This window comes from Cheilinus undulatus, linkage group 19 (genome assembly GCF_018320785.1).
Source record: "Cheilinus undulatus linkage group 19, ASM1832078v1, whole genome shotgun sequence".
Taxonomy (NCBI): Eukaryota; Metazoa; Chordata; class Actinopteri; order Labriformes; family Labridae; genus Cheilinus; species Cheilinus undulatus.
In genome coordinates, this window is record NC_054883.1 from 18487205 (window position 1) to 18512121 (window position 24917).

Genomic DNA, 24917 nt, shown 5'->3' on the forward strand with positions numbered 1-24917 from the left:
CTTCATAAATGACGAATCAGTACTTTTTAAGATTTTTAGCAAATCACAACATAATAATACTGATAGCCGTGATATTTTAGGTCATGATTATTATGATATGAAATTGTTATATTGTTACATTTCTATCAGTGAAGATCCAAAGATCTTTGTGGCTGATTAGGGACAACAGAAGGTAGGAGGGGGCTTGTCTCACCCCCAGGTTAGATGCACCTCTGATTAAATTGTGGGGTTAAGTTACACACAAGAAAATACTTGTCTGTATTACGCATTACCCAGTTGGCACCAATGCTAATGTTTGTTGTTCTGTCTCTTGTGCTGCTGACTTGGCAGAGAGTATTGCAGAGCGTGAATCTGGAGGATTCTATTGTGCAAACCATATGATGATGATGATGATGATGACATATTTTAATCCACCAGTGCCTTGTTTTCTTAGTTATAGTATGTTAAAACATTTTTTATATATGAAAATCTTAAAAAATATTTTAATACTGATCGGCTTACATTAGCTGATAAAACTGGCAAAGTAATAAATCAGTAGGGCTTTACTTTGGACATATTTTCCCTCAGAAGTCTTCAGTGTTTGTGCAGGATGACAACAATGCATCTCTTGTGTCCAGTTTTGGTTTAAAGAAATAAGGTCCTATTGATTCTCCTTTCTTCTAATGCTGTACCTCCCTTAGCCACTCATCCCTCTCTTAGTTTGTAACATATTCTGATAATCAGATGTATATTCAGGACAGAGCATGCTTGTAAGCATTTGTATCTGTCTGTGCTAACACTGTACCAGGTTTGGAATTGAGGCTGACACAGTACGGTTTAAAATTCGCTCTGCCCCCTCTGACCAAGCACATAGGATCAAGTGACGCTGCATAGGAAGTGAGGAAATGTATAGGAGAGCATCCGTGTTTGTGTAATCTCTCCTCAGAGGAGCGGCTCTGGATTTCCTCCCCTCTTAGAACAAAGGCTGACATTGCTGGCTTTTGTTGCCTGTGAGACAGAGCGACATTCCTGGACAGAAGATTTACCCTCAGGAACAAAAACAACCACATGTATGCCCTCTGGCACTCATGAGCAGAAATGCATGTCATGTTTTCTGAAAGTGTGTTTGTGTGTTCTTCCCCCACTGGGCGGGGCAGCCCGGCCGTTCCTTATTTGGATATGGGGGTGGGGGTCACATGGGTGTACAGCAGAGCCTTAGCGATAGGAACAAAAATCAGAAGTTAGACTCAGCGTCTGCCCCTGGAGAGTAAAGTACACAAGGGCAGAAAGTCTGGTCGAAAAAACAAACAACTGAGAGGGAGCGCAAGAAAGAAGAGAGGAGTGACAGCTGTTGGACGGAGAAGGAAGGAGAGAGAGGAGCAGCAGACCACAGAGGGAGGGAGAGGAGGGAGGAGAAGATAAGAGTGGGACAAACAGGAGACACTGAGAGGAAGCACATGGTGTAAAAATGCCCACCAACTTTACCGTGGTCCCAGTGAAGGACAGCGAAAGAAAGGCAAAAGAGGCGGCTGAGGATGATGATGTGGATGACAACAATGTTCTGAAAGAGGAAGATGAGGATGCCACAGGTAAAATCATATGTTTTCATTTTGAAGCTATATTTGGGGGTTGAATAACAGTAAAGGGAGATGTAATGCAACTTTAAATGGGCAAGGATTATGTAACTTAAGTCTACACGTATTTTAAGGAAAGGAGAGAGACATATCCATACTGTTGAGGCAGAGGAGATGGAAAAGTTAACCTGGAAAGTTCCAGACTTGGCTTAAAGTGTATAATATAGCTGATAATTTGGCTGTGCTGCTTGGGTTAGTGTCGCCAGTGTTTTTCAGAAAACCTGTGTATGGGCTGGGCTTGTGGGTGGATAATAATGTAGGGAGCACAGAGAATTTTAGGGAAGGTCCGTTCATTTTCCAGTAACTGCACGAGATGACGATATTCCTCACATGTCGCTGCCACTCACAGGTTATTGTTCCATGACAGCATTTCTTCTTCACATGAATCATTGTACTTCCTCTTTATAGATCTTTTTCTTCTCTGGTTGGCTTCTTTTCTAATTCTTTGTACTGCCAAGTTTCTTGACGTTGCCGTAACAAAAAAAAGACAACACAGACGTTCTAATTGGGACAGCCTTTCAATTGCATCTTCTAACATCTCTCTGTTGATTACTGCTGACGTGCGACCTTCAACATGACTCACCCTCTGAAGACCTCGCAGTGAACTTTGGTGTGTAATGAACAACAGGAAAACCGAATGTGTGTGCTTTACCCATGGGGTTGTGTTGGCGAGAACAAGAAAACCATATTCATTTAATCTCAGTTTAATTTGGAATCCAGGTTGTTTGATCTGTACTTTCTTGTAACTCTAACATCCAACTCCATAGACTTCTGGAGTGCAATCTGAGCAAATAGTGATATAATCTGCATCATATCGGCATCGGCAGATATTGGCTTAGAAGTTATATATTCATGTTGGCAGAAATGAAAGTATCTGCTGATATTTAGAACTGATATCAGCCATAAATATCAGCCTTTATCTGCTGTATGTAGGAAAGTTTGTGTTATGTTTTGTTTTTAGGCAGGACCAGCAGATTTGCATCAAGTCTTTTTCTTTATTCATCCCCATTCCTTAAAGTACAAAGTGTGTTTTAAGGACTGAAGTTTTTGGTCTGAACTACAGTTACACATCAGTATTAGGCCTGGGCAATATGGCCCAAATATTACACAACAGTATTTTTCTTGCCCTTTATGGTAATGGTATTAGAGATAATGTATTTAAATGCATTTTCAGGAGTTACAATCCCTCTTGTTCCCTTAAAACAAGCCTGTGATGTCTCTCTATGTGCACTTTTTTCTTGCTGCACCCATAGTCATAAGTTTCATCTTTACCCTGCTTAGGTGTGTCAAGCTGCTATTGATTGAAGCAGTGGTTCTCAATGTGGGGGTTGAGCCCCCCTTGGGAGTCACGAGACACTGAGAGGGGGTCACTAGATGCCTTCCAAAAACAAAGAATATTTTTTAAAGGATTTAAAATTGTATGTATTACCAATTTAAAAATGTATGCATAAAATTAGTGAAATATAAATATGGTCATTTGGTGAGATTCATGCTGAAACATTACTCTGAAAAAAGAAATGTTTAAAAAACCCTTTCAATTTAAGTATGCACATGACTATTCTTAAATGCACATGGCTGTGTTTCAGCCCTGCCTCGACCACCTTCAAGTACAGTGGGCACCCTCAGTCTCTGCCACCTTTATTTTCGGGGTCTTGGACTGAAAACTTTGAGAACCCCTTGATTAAAGCATATTTCCTGTTTTGGGCTTTCACAAGAAAAGCCTTTGAGATAAATAACAACATTGACTTTTATTTTGAAGAACTTGACAGAGATAGTGTGTTTATCACTGATTTAACTTTAACTTTAGCTACTTTATGCAGCTACAGAGTGTACAGCTGCAGTGCAGAGTGTACAGAAATCCATTCCTTGGAATTTATTTTACCAGTGATGGTATTGATACAGTTTACTGCCCACCTCTAATCCTCAATAATCCAGAACTCTAAAACCCTCTCTTGTAAACGTTTTATTTACAAATAAAGGAATTTTTTGAGAATCTAGACAAAATGCATTGTAATCTGTGGCACTTGTGTTTTTTAAGTGAGGTTCAGCAAAATCCCTCAGTGATGAACGCAAGAACAGGACTCTACTTTGTAAACCTGACTCAAGTCAGTATCTACTGAGCTAACAGTCGGTCAGGGGCCAGCTTTTTCATCCTGATAACACTTGGCTAAACTTTGCCCCTTAAATTTTTCTCTTGTCCCCCTGAATTTTTCTTGCAGCAGTCTTCTGTCTCTAAATGTTTATCAGTTTAATATAAGCGCAATGAAGATGGGACATAATGTTCTCAAATCCCAATATCAACCAGCCAGCAAACTTTAAAGCGGATCAAATCTCATTCTTTAAAAAAAAATCAGCATGGTGAAGTCATGGAGTTCATATTTAACAAACTCCTCCACTACTCCTTATTGTGCCAGAGTGTAGTTAGTGAAGGTGCTGCTTTTACAACACTTCACATGGCTGTAAATTTCTGCTTTGGAACTGCAATTAGGCTGCACGCTGTGTCTGATTTTTACTGACTGCGTGTGAGAGAGAGAGAGAATGGAATCTTATCATGAAGCAGGACATCATACCGCAGCATGCTTTGGTTTCACCCTGTGGAGATTTTTGCACGTGCATATTTGTCTCAGACAATGGCTTCAGTTGAAACAATAGTGGGAAAACGGGATGACATATCACAAAGGGCAATTTGTGCTTACTAAATTATGTGCCTGAAGAGGCATCAGCTTTAGTTTTCTTAGACTGAAGAGGAGGAAGGAGAAGGACTTTCTGTAACAGTACATTTATCTTCAGTGAATTCAGGTTTGGGTCAGAGGACTCAAACAACAGAACATGATGACTACCATGTGTGCAAATTCAACCAAAAGGCCAAGCTACACAGGGAGGTAAGACTGAAAATTGCAAGGGAGGGTCGTCAGTAGGGTAAGTGCTGTTGGCTCATGAGCATGTTATGAGGGAGGACTGAGTCAAACAGCAGCCACTGTTATTGATTATCCTACTGGCTTGCTTCCCGTTGGTGGAGTGGGGGGAGGTGAGACCCCACCCCCATGCTGTAATGTAATGTTCTTGGTTATCTCACTCTTGACTCCCTTTGTCCAAACCACCCAGTTGTACTCTGTCTGTTCCCATTCTTGTTTCTGCTTGAAATGATGAATATATTTGATAGTGAAGGTTCATTGTATGTCATCTGACATATTTAAGTAATATACTTATGCTGAAAAAGCATAAAAGAGATAATAACCAAATTTAAACTTCAGTATGATAATATCAGAAATTAAATAACATTTAAATTTGTTTTAATACCAACAAAAATAAAAGTCAGAGGCAACCTATAGTAGAGATTTTGTGTTTTTAATTCTCAAAAATTGCAGGCAAACTCCTGTCCATCGTCTGATTTTCACAAAAATGTTGCAGTGTTGCTGTTTTTTCCCGACAGTGTTGAGGAAGTTAAGGAGCTCCAGACCCAGTGTCACTGCAGGGCAGGAGGTGTGTCTCAGTGGCCTATTAGCCATCTGGTCTTTGCTGAGCTTGTGGAGCTCCTCAACTCAGAAAACATCAGAGCATAGAAGTGAATCTAAAAAGGTTTAGAATATTATGTAAACATTCATTTTCTCTTGTGATCTTGATCTCCACAACTACATAGTTTTTTTTTTTTTTTTAACTTTGTGGCATCAATATAGTTTTGACAACCATAGTCTCCTCTCTCTGGCTTTTAGCTTATAGAGTTTGCTTTTGGTTTAAAATAGGTTGAAGTTTCTCTTGCATAAGAGCATAGATGATGTTTTATTCCCCCTGAGTAAGCACTACAAAATGCTGAGCTGTAGCTGTTTTCAATAACTATATCCCCTACAGTTCCCCTTTCTCACAGAATTTCAAGTCTCCACATTTATAGAAAACAATCAGTTTGTTGCTGACTCATCTTCAGAGCAACACAAACCTAATCAAAAGTAAATCTGGTGGACCTCAATTGTAGATAGAAGGAAACAGGTGTTCAAACATCTAAGCACAGCTGTACATGCCTACATAATTGCACGGGTAATTTAGTGCTGTTTGTTTCTCTCTAAATTAAAACAAACTGAAATGCAAGCAGAGCTTGATTCAACTTTTGCCAACAGCTTTGACCCTCAGCTGCATTTCTTAAAACATTAGGAGTGTTGTTACAGAAGCATGATACTGCTGGAAGAGTTCCTGTATCCATGCTGAAAGTCTGTGTTTGGCGTTTTACTGGTGGGTACTGCAAATAAGATATGCAAGTTTTTCTGGAAATACCTGGCCACTCTTGATCATACGATAATACGATATGATTGGAAACACTAGCATTACTTTTCCCTCATCGGGATAAAGGACAAAAAAGAACAGGGAAGTTAACTTTCCCACTGCCAAGAACAGTTATGCCAACCTTACGAAGAACTAGGCCTGGGCGATATGGCCTATAAATTATATCACAGTATTTTTCTTGCCTTTGACGATACGGTATTATATCACGGTATTACAAAATTAAAAAGAGATAATGCTTTTAAATCCAAAATTCAAGTGTTTTTAACCCCCTTCTCCCCTTAAAATAAGACTTGATGGCATACTCAATTTATATCCAAGTATAGGAACACAGAAAACATGTTTTATTTTTTTAAGTCTCTCTAGGTTTACTTCTGTCTAACTGCACTCCTTGTTTCACATTTCATCTCTAACTTGATGAGTTGTGTTAAGCTGCTAATGACTTGAACACGTTTCCTAGTGAAGGCATTCACAATAAAAGCGTTTCAGAAAAATAACAGCCGCGGACTTTTATTTTGAAGAGCTTGACAGAAGTATTGTGTTTAGCATTGAGTTAGCTCAGCTTTGGCTGCCGTACCGCCGGAGAATACGGCTAGTTTACAGCAGCTTTTCTGACCTCATTTAACATCCCAGCTTGGATCTTTGACTCACTGTGGACTTAGAAAAGAAAGTCATGAGTTAAAATAGACTTTTAAACAGTTGTTTATGCCGTTGTAAGAGGAAGAGCTGCAGCGCTAGCCTCTGCGACCAGCCAAAGCAGCACTTAGTTTGTGTAACAGTCCCCGGGAGGCTGACAGAGACGGCACACTGACTTAGTTGTGGTACAGCTGTCAGACTTTGAGAAGAAAAAAATATGTGTTTTTGCCTGCTAACTCACACTGAGGCAGATACGATGACGTCATTAACAAGCGTTATCGCGATTGGTTGGTAGAGTCCAAATCACTTCTGTAGGCCAAATTTATATCATTTAAACCGTCTTCCGCATATACTGTGCACCCCTACGAAGAATTAAGTTAAACACACGCTTCAGCTAAACTAGTTTCCAGAGAGCCGGATGCCACAAATCCCACCAACCCAGGTACAGCTCACGTTAGCTGGGCAGACTAAGGAGGAGCCACTCCATGTAAACAAGGCTGGATTTTAAACCACCACCAGCTGCACAGTGTGTCACCAAGGCAGCACTAACAGACTAATAGCAAGGTATGTTGTTAAAGACATGCTGATATAAGCTTTAGAGTCCGCTGCCTTCAGGGAAATAATGAGGTAAAAACACAAGAGGAGAGAGGACCGTGATGCAGAAAGAAATGTAGAGAGCAGCCGGGATTTAGTCTTTACTCTGTCAATAGAGTACATCTATTTTAGACTTCGTAAACAGTGTAAAATGCTTTAACAGTGTCAAAAAGTTGAGAAACATTTCTACTGAGTTCTATTGTTTCACCACTTTCCAACATAATCAAAATGACTACAATGTTATATGAAAATAGAGTTATTTCCTTTCACACTGCCACAACAACACAGATTAATGTGATGTGTAGGCTACAATGAGGATTGAAATAAAAAAAGTAACTCAGTTACTTTTTGCAAGCAGTAACTAGTAACTGTAACGAGTGAGTATTTTTCAGTAACTTGCCCAACACTGGCAGACATGTGCTGACCAGTATATTTCATACTTCATTTTTGCCACACAGACCTGTAGACACCCTGTCTAAAGACAGCCTGAAATGTAAAAAAAACTGCTTTATTTCAGTGTCATATGAGCTGAAACAAAAACAGGTGATTGAACTAAGTGCCCATCCATCCTAGACATGGACTTCCTGTTCATTCCCCAGGCAGATCTGATTTTGGTTTAAGCAGCTGTCTGTTTGTGGCTGTCTGTTTTTTTGTTTCCCCTGCTCTCCCTGGTTTCCTGTTAACTCTCAGTGCCTCTCTGCTTTTGCACTGTTTCTGTACTGCTATCAGTATTCAAAGCCATGCAAGCATGCAGTTTGTTTTCAGCATTCTGCCAAAAAAAGAATGAAAATGGGCTGTTAAATGAAGTACAAGTGAACCCTTTGTGATGCAGCCTCTTGAATTTTGCCTGCCAGTTTAAAGGTCTGCATTGCTTTAAATGCTATGTTGTTTTTTGATCCAAGAGAGGATCGTGTTAGGTCCAGTTTGGTAAGGCTGATAAGTTATAAAAGTGATCTTGTCTACACCCTAAGCAGATTCATTAACAAGCATATTAGATAGTCAGCAGAGGCATTTCCAACAGAGGGGTTTTATTGGTGACTGATTTTGACAGGAAATCTCTATTTTTAGAAGATAGAAGAATTTGTGTAGCATCGGAAACTCACTGTTTACATGCAAAATGGTGAGCTGGAAATCATTCTGAAAGCAACCAGACTAAAGGAAGCTCTCATCTGTCATTCAAGGCAGCCATGGCTGTTATTATACATAATTTAATTCAAATTCATCCATCTGTCTATCCATCCATCTATCCATCTTTCCATCTATCCACTGAGTTTGGCATTTAGGGCACACTCACGTGGTCCATTTGCCCTGTGCTGTACTGGTGCTTGTCTCCACTCCTCAGCCCCCTGCTGGTCTGCACCCACACTGCTCCAAGACCAATCCAAGCCAGAGCACGTAATAAAAAAAAAAAAACATAATCAAGATGTCATATAAAACACGCAGTTTACAAGATAAACAATGCAAAAATCCCCTGACAACATGACAAGAACGTGCCCACTTTGACTTATTATGAGTTGTTTTGCTCATATATGGCTCTGTAACAGTCTGTCACTGCTTAAAATGATTATTGAGAGAAAAGTCTTATCAGATAAATGTCACTTGCACTCATGCTTGTGTGCTTGCATGAGCAATCATACCACGCTGAAGCCCACCTCTTCCATCCATGCCAAGGCAAAGGCAGTGTACTGTGCTTCAGCTCAATAACAGAGTACCCACTGTAGTCAAACAAACTGGACTTGGCGCTCAAGCTTGTTTGGGCAACACTGCCTAGTGTGAGTGCAGCCTTTAACAGTGGAGGTAGTGCCAGGTGGCTATTCGTGGAACTACAGCTTTTGACACCTCTAAATTGACTTACCTGACACACCAGACAGACTGCTAAACATTTCTATGGAGTATATTTCACATCAACACCACAAAGAACCCTTGAAAAAAATCTTGGAGATTGATTAGATTTATGTTCTGTCTATCACATTCATTACTGGACAATTAGAGCAACAAGAAACATGATGTAGTGGGCATGACCAGCCCTGCTGAGTAGACTTTTTAACATGAGCTCAAGAGGCAGCTGTTGTTGTTCACTATTGGGGGAGCCAGTTGGTAAACTAAATATTAATAAGGAAATGTTGTCCAGTTCTAATAAAGACTGCCACTATAGCTACATCGCTAATTATTTTGCTGGTCTCTATTGTATATTGGCTATCAGAACAACTAAACCATGCCCATTATTAAAACAAAGTTAACCAGTAATGAAAATGACTTACTTTCAGCTGCTGACACCTGAATTTCACTTGTTTCTTCATGAACTGCTAATAATGGCTTCTTTGACTTTTTGCTTTGTTGAATATTTAACAGTTTTGGTCCTTTTCCTTCAAGCTTTGCAGCAAATCCATGTGAATATACAACCTCCTTGGGTTGCATAAGCCGGTCATGGTTAAGATACGCCAATTATTTTCCATAGGGAAGCCTTTTAAAAAAGCTGCTGATTCAGAGAGGACCCTTTGAGTGTGGGAACATAATGACCCGAGATGATGCTTGTACATCATTTTGTTTGGGTATGACTGTCATATAAATAAGCTTTGATGTGCCCTGGGCTAGCTGTATCTTCTCACTTTTAATGAAAAACAACATACCGTGAATGAAACACTGCTTTCATTTAGATCCTTTCTCAGAATTTGGTAGTAGGATTTTTCTTATACACTGGTATGAATGTGATTTGGGTCTTTAGTTGTGGATCATGTGTCCTGATCCTGAAATGTTGCTCAACTCTTGTGTATTTATGTTGTCCATGTTACATCTGCAACACAGCAGCAACCCGATCAGAAGAGCTCATTCAGCATCGATATTCACACCATGTAGTTGGTGAAACATTACAAAATTAAAGTCCTGGAGTAACTCTTTGGAAACTGTTTAGCATTTGTCTTTGCATTTGGTTGGCTGTCATTTATGGGCTGCAAAATAACCTAAAGAATTCATACATTCTAAAACATCCAGCTTTCTAACATATGTGTTGAATGTAATTTGATTCAAGGAGACTTGATGTATAAGACAACTTCAACTCTGCGTGTTTTGGAAAGGGAAGAAAAGATGCAGGGGAGGGGAAGAGGAGATTACTGAAGGAATGTAGGGAGTGAATTAGGGACTGAATCATGACATAACATTACTTAATTCACAATAAAATGTTTGTTTTATGAAGACTAGAGCTGAAAAAACATACATCCTTGCCAATACAAGGTGGGTTTAGTGTTAAAAAGAAAACCATAGAAACTAAAAGCAATCCTGTTAAGCCTCAAGTTGGTGTCCAAACTATAGCCTGGAAGCCAAATGCGGCCTTTGGCCCGTTTTTAATTGTCTCGCTGCAAATTATAGAAGATACATGAAAAACTGGTTCACATTAGAACATGGAAACTTGTGCTTTAGTGTAGTGTATTTTGACAGATGAGTATAGTTTTGTGTTAAATTGGGGGCTCGTCCGGGAAGGACCAATTAGAAAAAAATGAAAAAATTATAGTTTGTGAATGAATTTATTTGGATTAGTGTATGTTCTAGTTTTAGCACCAGTCAGTGCTACTGTGCTCATTCTGTAAACAAACATTTTGACACAACAATTCATCAATGGACCTTTTTTGTGACTTAAACTTTAAAGCATATTTAATCACTTAGTGTATCTTTCCCTAAATTGGACTGGACTAACTTTTACATCATTAAAGGGAGGTATATGAAAGTGGCCCCAGCATCCTTCAAATTTTCTGCATGTGGCCCTCAGTGGAAAAAGTTTTGACACCCCTGACTTAGGCTGTAATGTAAAGTTAACTGTGATTTGATGGGAAGAGTTGTAAGGCTGAAGAGTGGTACAATCTTAAAACTTTAAGTCAGTGGGTGTCAACTGGTCTAGCCTCAGGACCCATGCACCTCCTCCTGGATGTGCAACCCCAACCCAAATTACTGAAAATTTATTTAAAGAATATTGAAGCTGACACCTTCCAGCTCTCATCCAACCAAGGTCTTGGAGGTCAGTTGATAGGGCTTTTGTGTGAGAACAAAACGGAGGGAATGCACAGCTGATTGACTGAGAGATACAGCAGAAGACTGAGAAGTGCAATGCAGCATTGTGCAATCTAGATGGAGAGACAAACAAAGCGACACAGAACATATATATTCTGATTGTCTCACAGTGGTTATAGTGTAAACTAAGAAACAACACAATTTCAACTTGACATAATGATGCAGGATGTTTACTGAAGTGGTGCTGCTGAGAGTCTCTGCTGCCCTCCATCAAAGCATCAACTCCACTTGCCTGTTTAATTCCCCAGCTGGTAAATACGTGGTATTAAGTCCCTTTATCATCATTTTAAAAATGTTCACGTCTGTTACTGTCAGATAAAAAGCAGAGGAGGGGGCAGCGATGTCTCCTGGTGTTCTTTTTTTTTTTTTTCACCTAATCTCGAAAATAAACATTGCATGCTGTCTGACATATGCTCATAAATTACACAGCACTGGCTGGAAGAAGTGATCCTATTTATAGTTATTGTTACAAATTAATACAGAAACAATGATCTGAGGATGTTTTTTGCATGCTGATTCAGTTATTATTTGAGTACAATATGAGGATAAAACAATTAAAAATGCTTCATGAAGCTTATTATGCTAATTTTTAAGACAATGTAGACTACCATAAGAGTTCAGTGAGGAACCTGTCATGGATTAAGCTGATCCTGACCCTATATAGAATAAAACGTGACTGAACAAAAGGACAGGACAAGTGTGTCATTATAAAAACCCTAAACAAACATGTATGAAAACATTGTGTTTTATTCAGCTTTCCCTGGCAAGGTGTAAGTAAGGAGAGAATTTAGCACCTTAATATGGGAGAAACAGTTTTGTGTCCCAGACAGGGGGTTGAATTATTTGAAAACAACCAAAATAACCTCATTACAATGTAAATACAATGTATCTCTTTGCTTAGATCTTCTCTACATAATGGGCTTCATAACACAGATTTTTCCAGACATCCCTTTTCCTAACCACTAAAAACAGCTCTGTCACCCACTTTTGGGTCCTGACCAACGAGTTGAGAACCTAATTTAAGTGAAGGGCTAAATATTATGTCTCTACATTGAAGACATTCAGAACCGTGTGGTTTAACTGCTGCTTCCTCTTTCCTGTTCAGTGAGCTCCACCCCTCAGATTGCCTTCTCACTATATGATGTCTTATAAGTCGTCACCAATACGCAAACACACTGTAGCTTCCTCTTTTAATCATTCTTTCACTGTTGGCTGTGAAAGGTCCTCAGAGCTCACAGCTTTTGTTTACATATGTTAAAAGACTGGCAAAATTCCTCCAGGTCTTCTATTTCTCCGTACTTTTCATTCCAACTAAGCAGTCTGTTACCACGCCACTTAGAAAAGGAATCCTCTTTTTTAGTTTTGCCATGTCCTCGAGTCTCTCATTAGGTTGTTTGTTTGCTCCTAAACTTACTTTTTAAAACTGTGGACTGATAACACATAGTGGGTTGACACTGTGTGACTTTTTCTTTCCAATCATAAACAAACCATTAAACATACTTTAAGTAGCTCTTTGGTTAGAGTCTGCTTAGGAAAAATGAACTTTTTAATGGTTATTTAAAATTTGGTCACAATCATTAGCTTTTAGCTATAAGTGCAACTCTCCACAGCTAAGTGCTGGATCAATTATATTGATTTACCCTCATTTCTATTATCAAATGGAAGGTGACACTGCTTTAGGCTAATCTGACACACCAAATTGTCTGTTTCACATAATAATGGTGTGGGGTATGATTCACATCCATTTGGGCAATAGTCTGTAGACGGTGGTTTGGACTGACAGAACCTTTTAAAAAACACTCCGTCACATTCAGTACAGATCAATCAGAACAGCAAAGCACATAATGTTGTAGGAGTGCACCGCTCTGAGGACTATTAGCACAAACTCAACTTGAGCCGATGTCATTGTTTACTAACTCATCAACGATAAAGCTGCTTATGTGAAACACAGGATTGTTGCAAGGCAACAAAGTTCCAAAAGGACAGACATCACTGCAACCCTTCACCGATCTGTGCCCTAACTTCACACAGGATCCTTGAAGCTCAGTCAAAGTGACCACAGGGTTCTTCGTCACCTTACCTGATAAGGCCCTTCTCCCCCCATTGCTCAGTTTGGCTGGGCAACCAGAAATGTCATAGTTGTGCCAAACTTCTTCCATTTGAGAATTATGGAGGCCACTGTGGTGTTGGGATCTTTAAGTGCGGCGGATTTTTTTGTAGCCTTCCCCAGATGTGTGTCTTCTGACAATCCTGCCTCTGAGCTCTGCAGGCTGTTCCTTTGACATTGTGGCTTTGTTTTTTCTCTGATGTGCATTGTCAGCTGTGGGGCCTTCTTTAGAGAGGTGTGACTTTCCAAAGAGCAGGAACACACAAAAAAACAAACCTCCAAAATGAAGCAGGTGGGATTTGGATGACTCTTATGCCAAGCCAACCACTGGGGTGTAGTGTCATTCTGCGAGAAATACTGTGATGCCACTGATTGTCAAATGTTCTACATAAAAAGTACTGGGCCTAGCTTTTGGTTATATAACACCTACAGTTCCATTGATTTTGAAATCAGGGATGAGACTCATGTTTAAATTTATAAAACCAATAGCATATTCTCATGTTTTTTATTGAACTTTTCCTTTTCTAAGACTCCCACTATGCCTGCATTTACTCTCATGCTTGACTATGGAAACATATCAGAGATTGTCTCACAAGTCATGACCTCTGCCAGTTAAAAATTGTCTTATATGAGTCACTGATAATGTGTACTGTAAACTAGCATTAAACTGATGTGATACAACAGAAAACACTTGCCACACTGATGCCAAATGGGAGATGCCTGTCAACAGGAAAGATTACCATTACAAAGTGCTTCAAATAATAAGGATGCAAAATGACTTTTCAGCTAATAACTTGTAAATAAAACAGGTGGATCAGAGTAACATATTCTGGAAGATATAAAACTGTAAGGGATCAAATACTGTAAATAAGAACAGTGTTATAAGATGGCTTGAGTGCAATTTGAAAATAGCGTTTTCTGTGCATGTTTCTCTGCATGACTACTCAAAAAAAGTATATTCGGTAACAGCATAATGATGGCTGAAAATAGCATGGCAATTCTATAACTGGGTTAACTTCCATAAGAAAATCAGTTGTTGAAAAAAGATTGACCAGAAATGCCCCTTTTCTTTCCTTTTTTTTTTGCTGGATAAATAACCCCCTCTATCTTCTGTATTAAACTCATACCCCTGGAACCAGATGTTGGTAATACCATGAACATCTGGTAAAGCATGCAACATCTGGTTTCTAAAGCCCATCATATCCCTCCAAATTGCCTTTTTAGACCATGTGAATTATTATTAAAGGGAAAGATATGAGTCTAGTTTTATTGAGGATAAAATGTTTATATTCAGCATGCCAATTACAGCTACATATTTATATCACTGTTGTTATAAAGGCTGATTTGTATGCATGTATTAAACTGTGAGATAGTGACACCGTCTGGAGAGGGATGGACTTACTTTTGGATGTGTGTTTGTGATTTCTGTGCCAGCAGCCTGAGGTCAGTAAGAATTAGCATTACCTTCCTACGGGATATCACATGATTTCATTATTATCCCCACATAACCGTGACCCAGTTAAACTTTTGGTCAGGGACAGTAATGGGAAACTAAAGGACTACAGTGTATAAAACAAACCTTAATCTTTTTGTAGAATAATACTTAAAATTGTAAAAGAAGGATACTTAAGTGTAAAAGCTTGATTTCATCCACATGACTCAACAAAAGCAATAAAAAAAATTTAAGATATGTAAAAGCTGTGCATGCCACTACTCATCTATCAAAACTCATGCTCTTTTTCCTGCATGGGCAAATACTTTATGAACAACATTCCTCAACATGCAATTACAATGGATTCAGAGATCTCCACGTCTGCTGTCCATTATATCAAAAGATTTAGAGAATCTGAAAAATAATCTAAAGGGGTAAAGCTTAAAGGCAACATTGAGTTCTGACCTGTGATTCCTTTAGGGGGCACCCATTAAAACCAGTATCGTTCTGATAGAGATTATAATGTGGGCTCAGGAAGATTGTCAGAAGAAAACCCCTGTCAGTTAGCACAGTCCATCGCTGCATCTACAAATGTAAGTTAAGACTCGACCATGCAAAGTAAAAGCCATATATCGCCAAAATCCAGAAGCTCTGTCCACTTCTCTGAGCCTGAGCTTATCAGAGATGGATGGACCTAAGTGAAAAAGTTTCAAAAGCCATCATCTGTGATGGTGTGGGGGTGTATTAGTGCCCATGGCATGGTTAACTTGCCCAACTATGAAGACGCCATTAATACTGAGAGATACATCCAGGAGAGAATGACATGCCACATTCTGCACAAGTTACAACAGCATGGCTTCACAGTCAAAGGGCAGGGCCTAGACTGGCCTATATTCTGAATCTACCCCAGCTCATAAACAGTATGCTTTCTTTGCACATATATGCTAGTGAAGTGTCTTTTTAAGGGCAAATTAACAGCTGTGCAGTTACTAATGTGTTTTTTAAAAGACTGATTTTAGAGGCTTTTAGCCTTTCTTTTGATCGGACAGTGGATAGAGTAGGAAATCAGAGAGGAACAGTGGGGAGTGACATGCGGTAAAATAGCCACATGTTAGACTTTAACATGCCTGGAGGAGTAGGGCCTCCATACACGGGGCATGACCTTACCACTCAGCCATCTGCGCCCCTCTATCATATTATTTTTTTAACCCATCTCATGCTAAGTGTTTACACTTGGGAGTGGGGACTTAAGAGTAAGCAGCACTAAGTAACATTGATCCCACCACTCCTGAACAAACCCTAATCCTTCTCTCTCTTGATGTTTTCCTGCCCACACTTTTCCTTTTTTACCTCTAGTCTTTCTGTGCATAATTTAAATTTATTTGGCAGTCACTTAATACGAGCCTGACAGATAACGGGGAGCTTTCTCCATCAAAGTGTGGATGCTTTACTTTGATAGGGTGCTGTATCCACCCAATGAACCATCCACCCTTTATGGACACAACTACAACTCATCAATAACCCCCTTGTCTCTGTCCTCTGCTTCTCCTGCCCAGGCTGAGTGTTGCATAACCAACAGTGTTGTTTACCTGAAGGGTTTAAAGGCTTAGGACATAATAAAGTGCAACACACAGACACTTGTGCACACACACACACATACACACACAAGATAGCTCTAACAGCAGCCATCTGACATCAAACCAAGTGGGGCTTGATACTACTAAATCCTTCTTACCCTGTGATTTGATAGCCCCTCTTTAAGCTCTGCCTTGACACATCTGTCAATCTAATGATGCTGCCAGCGGATGTTCAGTTGTGTCCTATCATGGCAGCTAAGCACAGCGGACATCAACCTTTTTTTCAATTCAAGAAGTCACCTAAATAGGTATTAAATAATTATTAACTGTAGATTTCTCTCAGTATTTGTGTCCAGACTACTGAGTCAGACGACAAGGAGCTTTGCAATGGCAGACTTCACACATAGGCGGCTCCATAGACACGCACGGTGCTCATCTCTCCTGAATGCCAGCCAGCACTTCTCTTTCTAAGGACGCTCACCTGACCAACGAGCAACCAGTGGGTGGACAGAGGAGTGCAGCAGAGAGCGCGCTCCAGCATTTTATAAAAAGTTCAGGATTAGCCTGATCTGGTTAAGTGATTAGTACCCACTTCACATGCTTGTAGACGGACAGATTACTGAGCAGCCAAGACAAAGGTAGACAGCAAGACAGCAAAGGTTCAAGCTTTAGGGTAATGGCTGGGGCAGAGCTGGGTCTGCCTTTTTGATGCCCGTCTATTAGCCTTTAACAACTCTAGCCTTAACTACAGACTGACCCACATTAGCATTTCAGGGATACACAACCCAAATATACCATATAGGTATAGCTAGAGCGTTTATCTGGTAGCTGTGAGACTATGAAAATTGAAAATCGTTTTCCTTATTACTAATAACTATTAGGCAATTATGTGCCAGAATGACACGTGATGTGTCATCTGGTATGCTTTTCTTCTGGGTAATAACCCATTTGTATCTAAGAGAATATCTGTTATGTAAATTTTTTACTTTTCAATCTCAAATATCCTGTTTTTTAAAGTAACTTGAATTAACAGATCCTTTTAAATGTTAAAATGTTATTTTACTAAGCATTTGTGTTGTGAGGAGCATGCACTACTTTCATTTTGATGTGTGCAGGGACAGCTATATTTCCTTTATGCACAAAGGATTTTTACCTGTTATTATTATTATTATTATTTTATTGTAAGGAGAGCCCAATAATCCAACACGCATACTTTTCATTTTCTAAATGAATAAGTTAAATTTAAAAAAATATATCTGGTCATTTACTTATGAAATTATTTAGGCATAGAAGTGATCAGATATGTTAAACCAAAGAACATGCCCACATACAAATTTTCACTTTAAAGATGTCCTTACCTTTAAAGAAAATGACTGGCATTTATTTAATCATTTGTATTCAATGACAAAATTATCAGTGGATTTGTCCCAGAAGTATAGCAGTGACATGACAAGCACGGCAAACAGAGCTTATCTGTGTGTTTATGGAGGTTACCCAGTCTTATAATGGTCCTATGATAGCCTTTTTACATTAAAACTCTTGTTAAGTCAGCTGTGATTGCACTGCTCCATAGCAGTGTCCAATAAGACACAGTATACTGTCCTGTTGGTGCTGTGCTGTGCTCTCCTGATCGATTGACCATCTCCATCTCTATCACCGTGGAGGTCAGTTGGGAGGTCAGATGGAAATGAAACTGTCCATGCAGCACCTGCAGGTTAAAATAGTAAACACGTATTGATTCAAAATGATAAACTGCATAGCTTTTACTTTAGGTGGTAAATGTTTTCGCTCGCTCTCAGCACCTGAATCTAACAAATGTGCTCCGGACCATTGGTTTTTAACTGGAGGGTTGGGGCCCAAAATGGGTTGCAGAGCTGTCGTAGTGCATCAGATGCCTGGGGGACAAATAGCCCTAAGTGGCGTTTTCCTCAAGATTTCAATCTATTTATCTCCTTTTCTTAAGATAACAACAATGCCGGTGTTCCCAAGAAAGCTCCAAAATTCCCACATTATCACAGGAAAATGGGTAAAAATAAAATGTATGCATGCATGCCCTGTCAGCACTTTTGAGCAATACACTTCTTAAACATCTTTGTTTTTTCTCGCCTTTATTTTGGTGGAATATTTCTGCTCAGTTGGGCGGGCAGTGTGCAATTTTTCAGCTGATGCAGATATCAATTTAGATTCCTGACTCACTTGGAAGTTATGCTGCCTCTCAGGTGATTGTGCATTTTTTTTACATGCAGTGTACAAAGGGACAGGATTGCCAACGATGGCCTGACCAGCTACTCCTGACTGGTCAGATGTGTTTTTGACATGTTTCATATTCTGGTTGTGTGACCGTGAGGGAAGTGAGATGAAAACCACAAGCAGAATTAGCATCTAAACTCCCATGAAAAGGGAGGAATGACATTCTGGTGTTCCTTCCCTGACTATAATAAAGGAGCAGGAAATAGGCCAACCTGCAGACCTCCAGCTTCCTGAATATTTATTATCTAGCTGCTTGTTGTGTTTGCTGGCTGCACAGTTGTAGGTGTGTTTGAGAGATGGCAAGAGGGTTTTTGTTGCTGTCTGTGGCCATTTGAAGCTTGAAAACAAGACAATATTACCTTAACCTCAGTGTGATTGACTTTTCAAACAAAACTCTACTGGCATTTTTTTACAGTCTCAACTTCACTTGTACAGTGTGAGCATGTAAATCGTGAGCTTTGGTCATGCGCCATAAATGTGCATCATAAACTGGTCGTGCTCACAGTATGAGCTGACCTTCTACCATGACTGTTTGAGTCGACTTGAAATTGCAGTGTACACCTGGTTTTACTTCCATACTTTGAAAATTTTCATTATATAAATTTGAGATCAATCATCACTGAAAAACACAATAAAAAGAAAAATAATCATTTATTTAAAAGTAAAAGAATAAAAGTAGTAGTAACAAATTTGACAGACTAAATTGAAGGATAAAAGAGGAAGGGAACATAGGATAAAATACTAAAAACCTAGACTAGTGGATGAATAAAACAATCATATAGACAAAGGATGATGGATAAAACCCAATGAACAAGAAGGCTTTCCTATAAAGATATGTTTTTAGAGGGATTTAGAAGAAGACACTGATGTAGCTTGTCTGAGATCCTTAGGCAGGTCGTTCCACAGCTGAGGTGCCCTACTAGCAAGTGCTCGGTCGCCTTATGTTTTAAAGTTTGTGGTGGGAACAATAAGGAGGTTCCTGCCTGAGGATCTCAGGCTGCACACTGGATGGTAACAGGACAACAACTCAAATATATTCAGGGACCAGACCATGAAGAACTTTAAAAGTAAGATCTTAAAATCAATCCTAAATGAAATGGGCAGCCAGTGTAGGGTCATTAAAACAGGAGTAATATGCTCTCTTATATTGGTTTTAGTTAAAAGTCTTGCAGCTGAATTTTGTACTGTTTGGAGACGTTTTATTAATTTCTGAGAAACAGGTCAGGGTAGAGGAGGCATCACTCTCTCTGTTCTGCTCTGTCACCTGCATCCCTCACTGCCACTGTCTGTCGGAGTTCAGACACAGACAAGCAAAAAGGCAGAAAGTGCACTGTAGCCGTAGGCGAATCAGTTCATATGCTCAAAACATATAAGGATTATAAATAGAATTACATCAAAAAGCAGTTCCTTGGACTGTCAGAGTAAAAAAAAACTCCATCTGTGGAAGTAGTATGCACTCACCAGCTTTGGCTGCTCCTCATCGGCTTAAAAACCCATGAAATATGCTCCAAAACTTTGGAGCAGCTCCTGTTCTAAAAATATTAACCCAATGGTGAAATCCACTTGAAAATTGCAGAGGAAGAAAAAATATATAGTTTTGATGAGAAACTTGAATAAATGCAGTTGTGAAGATGAGAAATGTGTGCCTTTTTGTAGTAATATCATATGGATATAAAAGATGGAATGTTATATCTACCCTTTTAATTACTCAGATTATATCGCTTTGTTAAAAGGGATTTTTGTTTTTCTCCCCAACAAACAACTGAAAAGAACCGCAGTGGTATTGAAAAGAACCCAGACTAATAAGGAGCTTTGGATTGGAAATATTACTTGTATATCTGTTTTACTTTGGTACTTGTATGTTCTAAAAAAATGTAAAAATAATGGATAATATGTTATGTGAAGCATGTGATATCAAAACAGTATGGAAGTATTAAAAATGTTGTCAACCTTTTTTGCAAAGTACCTTTGAGGGTGCAGGTGGCTTAGCGGTTAGTTCGCAAGCCATATAGCAGGGTCGGCCTAGATGCCTCTTCCCCACTTTCTCATCCCTGTTTCTGACTCTATCCAATGCCCTTCTCTGAATAAAGGCAAGAAAGCCCAAAATATCATCTGAAAAAAGATAACCTTTTGTTAATGCACATTTGATAAGGTTTTTATGGTTACCTTTGATATTTGTACAAACAGTGCTGCATAATATTTTAGTATCAAATTTGATGAAAAATGATTTGAAATTATGAATCTTTGTGTAGATTTTCAGCAGATTCTAACGACACTGATAATACTGATAACTGATATTTTATGCCACGATGATCCTGATATGAAATGTTGATATTCTTAAATCTCTGCCGCCATGCATCCTTCCTCATTCAGAGCTTAAGCTGACTGCTGGTTTTACTACTGTTTCCTGCTCTCGTTGCTCCTCCCACTTTGTGTGTGTGTGTGTTTTCAAACATGTGTGTTTGTGCACACAGAAGGGATCAGAAGATCAGGGAGGCTGAGAAAACAGAGATGTGAATGTGAGTGCGTTTTAGTGCACACAGGTCTGACGGTGGGAGGGTGAGCTCGCTCTGTGATGCATGGCTGATGTCGCTGACATCGTCGTCACAGGCCACTTTTTTTACACACACACACTGACACACACCCACACACGCTGTCACAGAAATAGCTGATCCTCACATTATCCACGCAGCACAGGCAGTATTCCTGACTTCTGCACCTCACTAGCTGTGTTTCTGTACTTTCTGGACCCCATTACTGGAGCTCCCCAGGGACCACCACTAGGACCCCCTCCCTTCCACCCCCTTTTTTAGCCCCGCTCCTCAGCATGGAGCAGAGGGGAGGCTCTCGACGGAAGGGTGAGTTTCTCGATAACTTCGATTACCTTTTTTGAGAGCTCATGAACTGTGACTTTGTTGAGAATGTGTCTTAACATTTTCAGGTTTTGTTTTTTAAATTGTTAAGTTTTTTAATAAAGATTGTTTGATTGATGAGCTTTTTGATGAACACCTGGATCAAAGATGTTTGGTTGTTTTTCATAAAGATTCTCATGACATTTTTCGGTCAACTAAAGTCAAATAAGTAGAGTTGTTGGTTGTGTCCCTTTATCAGATTTTTTGGGGGGGCTAGAAAGTGATGACATAGATTGCAAATCAAATTTCTCAGTGGTGGTTTGTTGTTGGGGAATCACAGAGGCAAAAGTTAAGATAATTCTGTATGCAGTCCATCCCAGTATGGATCATGATTTGCATGGGAGTGAATCTGATGATTAGAATTGGGAAATTCACCCTTAAAGTATATGCATGCACAGTTCTTCCTCTTCAGGTGTAAGAAAGGTAAAAGTGTACATGCAGGTCAATTAAGAATCTTATGCTAAAGCTGATAATTGTTTTTTTTTTTTTTTGAACGCCAACCTTGAGCCAAAGGAGCTGTTTTTTGACTTGTACTTTCTCTCAATCTCCCCCCCTCTTTTTTTCTTGGAACAATGAGCCATGAGCTAACTCCGGTAGTGCTAGGCAGCTTACAGCGTCGTCACAGAGTGCAGCTTAGCGGTTATAAATAGGATGCATGGTCATTTATTACCACAGTGACCAGAGAGGCTGAGCCGAAACCATTAGCACATCCCCAATGTACCTGTACCTGCTGGTGACTCTGTACCAATCACTGAGCAGAGTGCTGTTGAGGCCTGACTTTAGCCTGAGTTTCTACGCAGCTTTTGCAGCTCATGATTCAAATGCAGACAACGTAGAAAAAAAAAAAAAAAAAAAGACAGACAAATGTGAAGTCCAGTTCTTAACTGACGTCAAATAACAGACTGACATCTGTCCTGATGAGTTATTTTTCACTGAGCAGAGTGCTTTGGCGGGGTCAGGGAATCCCACTCCCTTATGTAACACGGCTGACAGTGATGTAAATGACTGCTCTTAAACTATCAGATGATGGGGCAGTCAAACGTGTCAGCAGCAAGGATTTTCACAGCCATCTGCACTGCTAACCTCCCTGTCCTTCAATGACACAAAAATGACTTTGACTAAAAATTAAACAGCTGGAAATGTGGCACTTACATAGAACGCTAGAGTTAATTTAAGTAGAAGTTTTCATTTGTCTCCAAAATTTGCCAAAATAAAAGTTTTATCCCTACTTGACTGAAGGTTCTTTGATAGGCCAACAAAGGACCAATACCAGTACAGATTATAGGTAGTTTCTGAGACCAAAATGATAATTGGAACTGATATGCAGTCACTATAAGATACAAAACGTACTTAATGTGGCAGAAGTAAAACTGCATGATAAGAAATGATGCAAAATAAGCAATTTATCTCTAGCTCTATCAGCATGAGACACAGCACAGTAGCAGGAAAACAGGAAGTGATTCCATATGTTGACTGTGTCAGTGGCTCCCAGCTTTAAGTGTTGATCGGCTGGTACTCCTGTGACACCTCACCAAGCAGACTGCTGTATGCAGGACGTTTTGTGAGACTGGGGTGAGTGAAAACAAAGCCAGAGGGAAAGACGCACCTTGCAGTGCAGCCAAAGTAATGCACCTTTTGATTGATTACTTTTATTATCAGTAAAATAAAATGCTGATTCTGATAATAGGCCAAATGCCAAATATTCAGTTCAGTAATCAGTCAGGCCTATAATTGGTCTACCCCTATATCATATACAGGTGAATCATCATTAAATCCCCTTGTCATCATGATTTTAGGGTGGCAGTGCAATTTCATGGCGCATGTACACCCAAAAATGGCTTTGCTAGCTCTGTCTTGTCATAAAAAAAAGACATCTACTGAGAAGTATTAATTGTCCGTGGACAAGTTTTAGCTCCTACAGACTTGAATTTCTCATTTATTAGCTCACACAGCTCTGCACATCCTGCATACATGCACAGCTGACAGAAAGGAGTGTTTACAGGTGGAAGCTACAGTGTGAAACAAAAAAAAAACTGAAGATGTAATCTTTTCCAAAATACACTAAATGAATATGGATATTCTACTTTTAGCAAATATTTGTTGGCATTTATAGCCAATCAAAACAAAACTTTTATGTTCCTTTTCATATTTTATCTGCTTGCAACATCCTGAAATCAGCTGTCTTCATTTTGCTGAACTGAATTGCTGACAGCACCATCAGATGGTTTGGTTAGAGCTGTGACTGCTCAGTTCAGACACCTACAACCGTTGCCAGCAATATTTTATAACAGATTTGTCATGCTGTGAATTTTTGTCTGAATTGGGCTATATGCATCAGAGGGGACTCACAAAGCAAGTTTATGTTTTTAGAAGTTGTGGTTTTGGGTAACACACTAGAAATAGAGGACAAATAAAAGTAGTGTACACAAGAGCATTAATGAATACAAAAATATGGAATATAAAAAGTATTTACAAACTGTTATGGACAGGTTGGATATATTACAGTTTGGATGTGGTGGAGATATTTATATGTACACCTATATGCATATATATACCCACACACACACACACACACACACACACACACACACATATATATATATATATATATATATATATATATAAATAAACATGTGTACAGATTATATGTATAAATATGGTTTATTGCACAGATCACTTGGAGCAGTTTCTGTTGTGGAGCCTAAACAACATCATCTGCAACTAAATTGTCCCGGAGTAGAGATGCACTAATTGGGAAAAATCAGGGCCGATGTTCAGTTTTTAAAATAAGAATTTAGCCAATAGCCAATGATTCTAACATTTTCTCTCATCTTTGCCATGTAAACAGATCAGTTTGTCCGAGAGGTTATGGCTTCTTCACAGTCTTGAAACTCTTCTCTGAATCAGTTTTTTGCTAGCTTTGAATTGGTATGGCTCAACTGATGGACATATGAAAAAAAAAAAAAACGTTCATACTTGTGGTATATTTTTATTTGTATAGAGTCGATGGAGTCTGCAATAACTGACCCAAAGATTGCACATATTCAGTCCAGTCAGAAGCGCTTGCATAGTCTTTTAAAAGACGTATAAAGATCAGACCCAGATCAAAACAACCAATCAGAAGTTGCCTTGTTTGTGTTTCGAGGTGTCCTGACATTTCCTAAATATAAAGTCCTCTGGAGGTAGTTAGAAAGAGCCTAAATCAGAGGTTGAGTAGCAGAATCACTGAGTCTGTCTGTTTTTTTTTTTATTATATAGGATAGCTGAAGAGACACGTGATATATGGGGAGAGAGAGTGGGGGAAGACATGCACCAAACAGCCCCAGGATCAGGCTTTAAACATGCGACCAGTACGTTGAGGACTGTAGCCTCTGTTACTGGCACCTGATTAAATCTGCTTTAGTTTGTACATGCTCACTGTCACTTTCGCACCGGGAGCCCTCTGGCAATGTCATGTTTTTA

At 39.3% G+C, this 24917-nt stretch overlaps 1 protein-coding gene across 6 annotated transcripts in view; it reads left to right on the plus strand.

The window, feature by feature from the left end:
* slc12a7b (solute carrier family 12 member 7b) overlaps window positions 1-24917 on the plus strand; it is a 119922-nt gene that overhangs the window by 35050 nt on the left and 59955 nt on the right. The window contains exon 1 of one of the 6 annotated variants that reach the window (XM_041814565.1): window positions 1208-1568. The exons of the other annotated variants lie outside the window; for them this stretch is intronic. Coding sequence (XP_041670499.1) covers window positions 1448-1568 — 121 coding nt within the window. The 5' untranslated portion in view covers window positions 1208-1447. Of the gene's footprint in view, window positions 1-1207; window positions 1569-24917 lie in introns of those variants that run through there. 6 annotated transcript variants of the gene reach the window in all.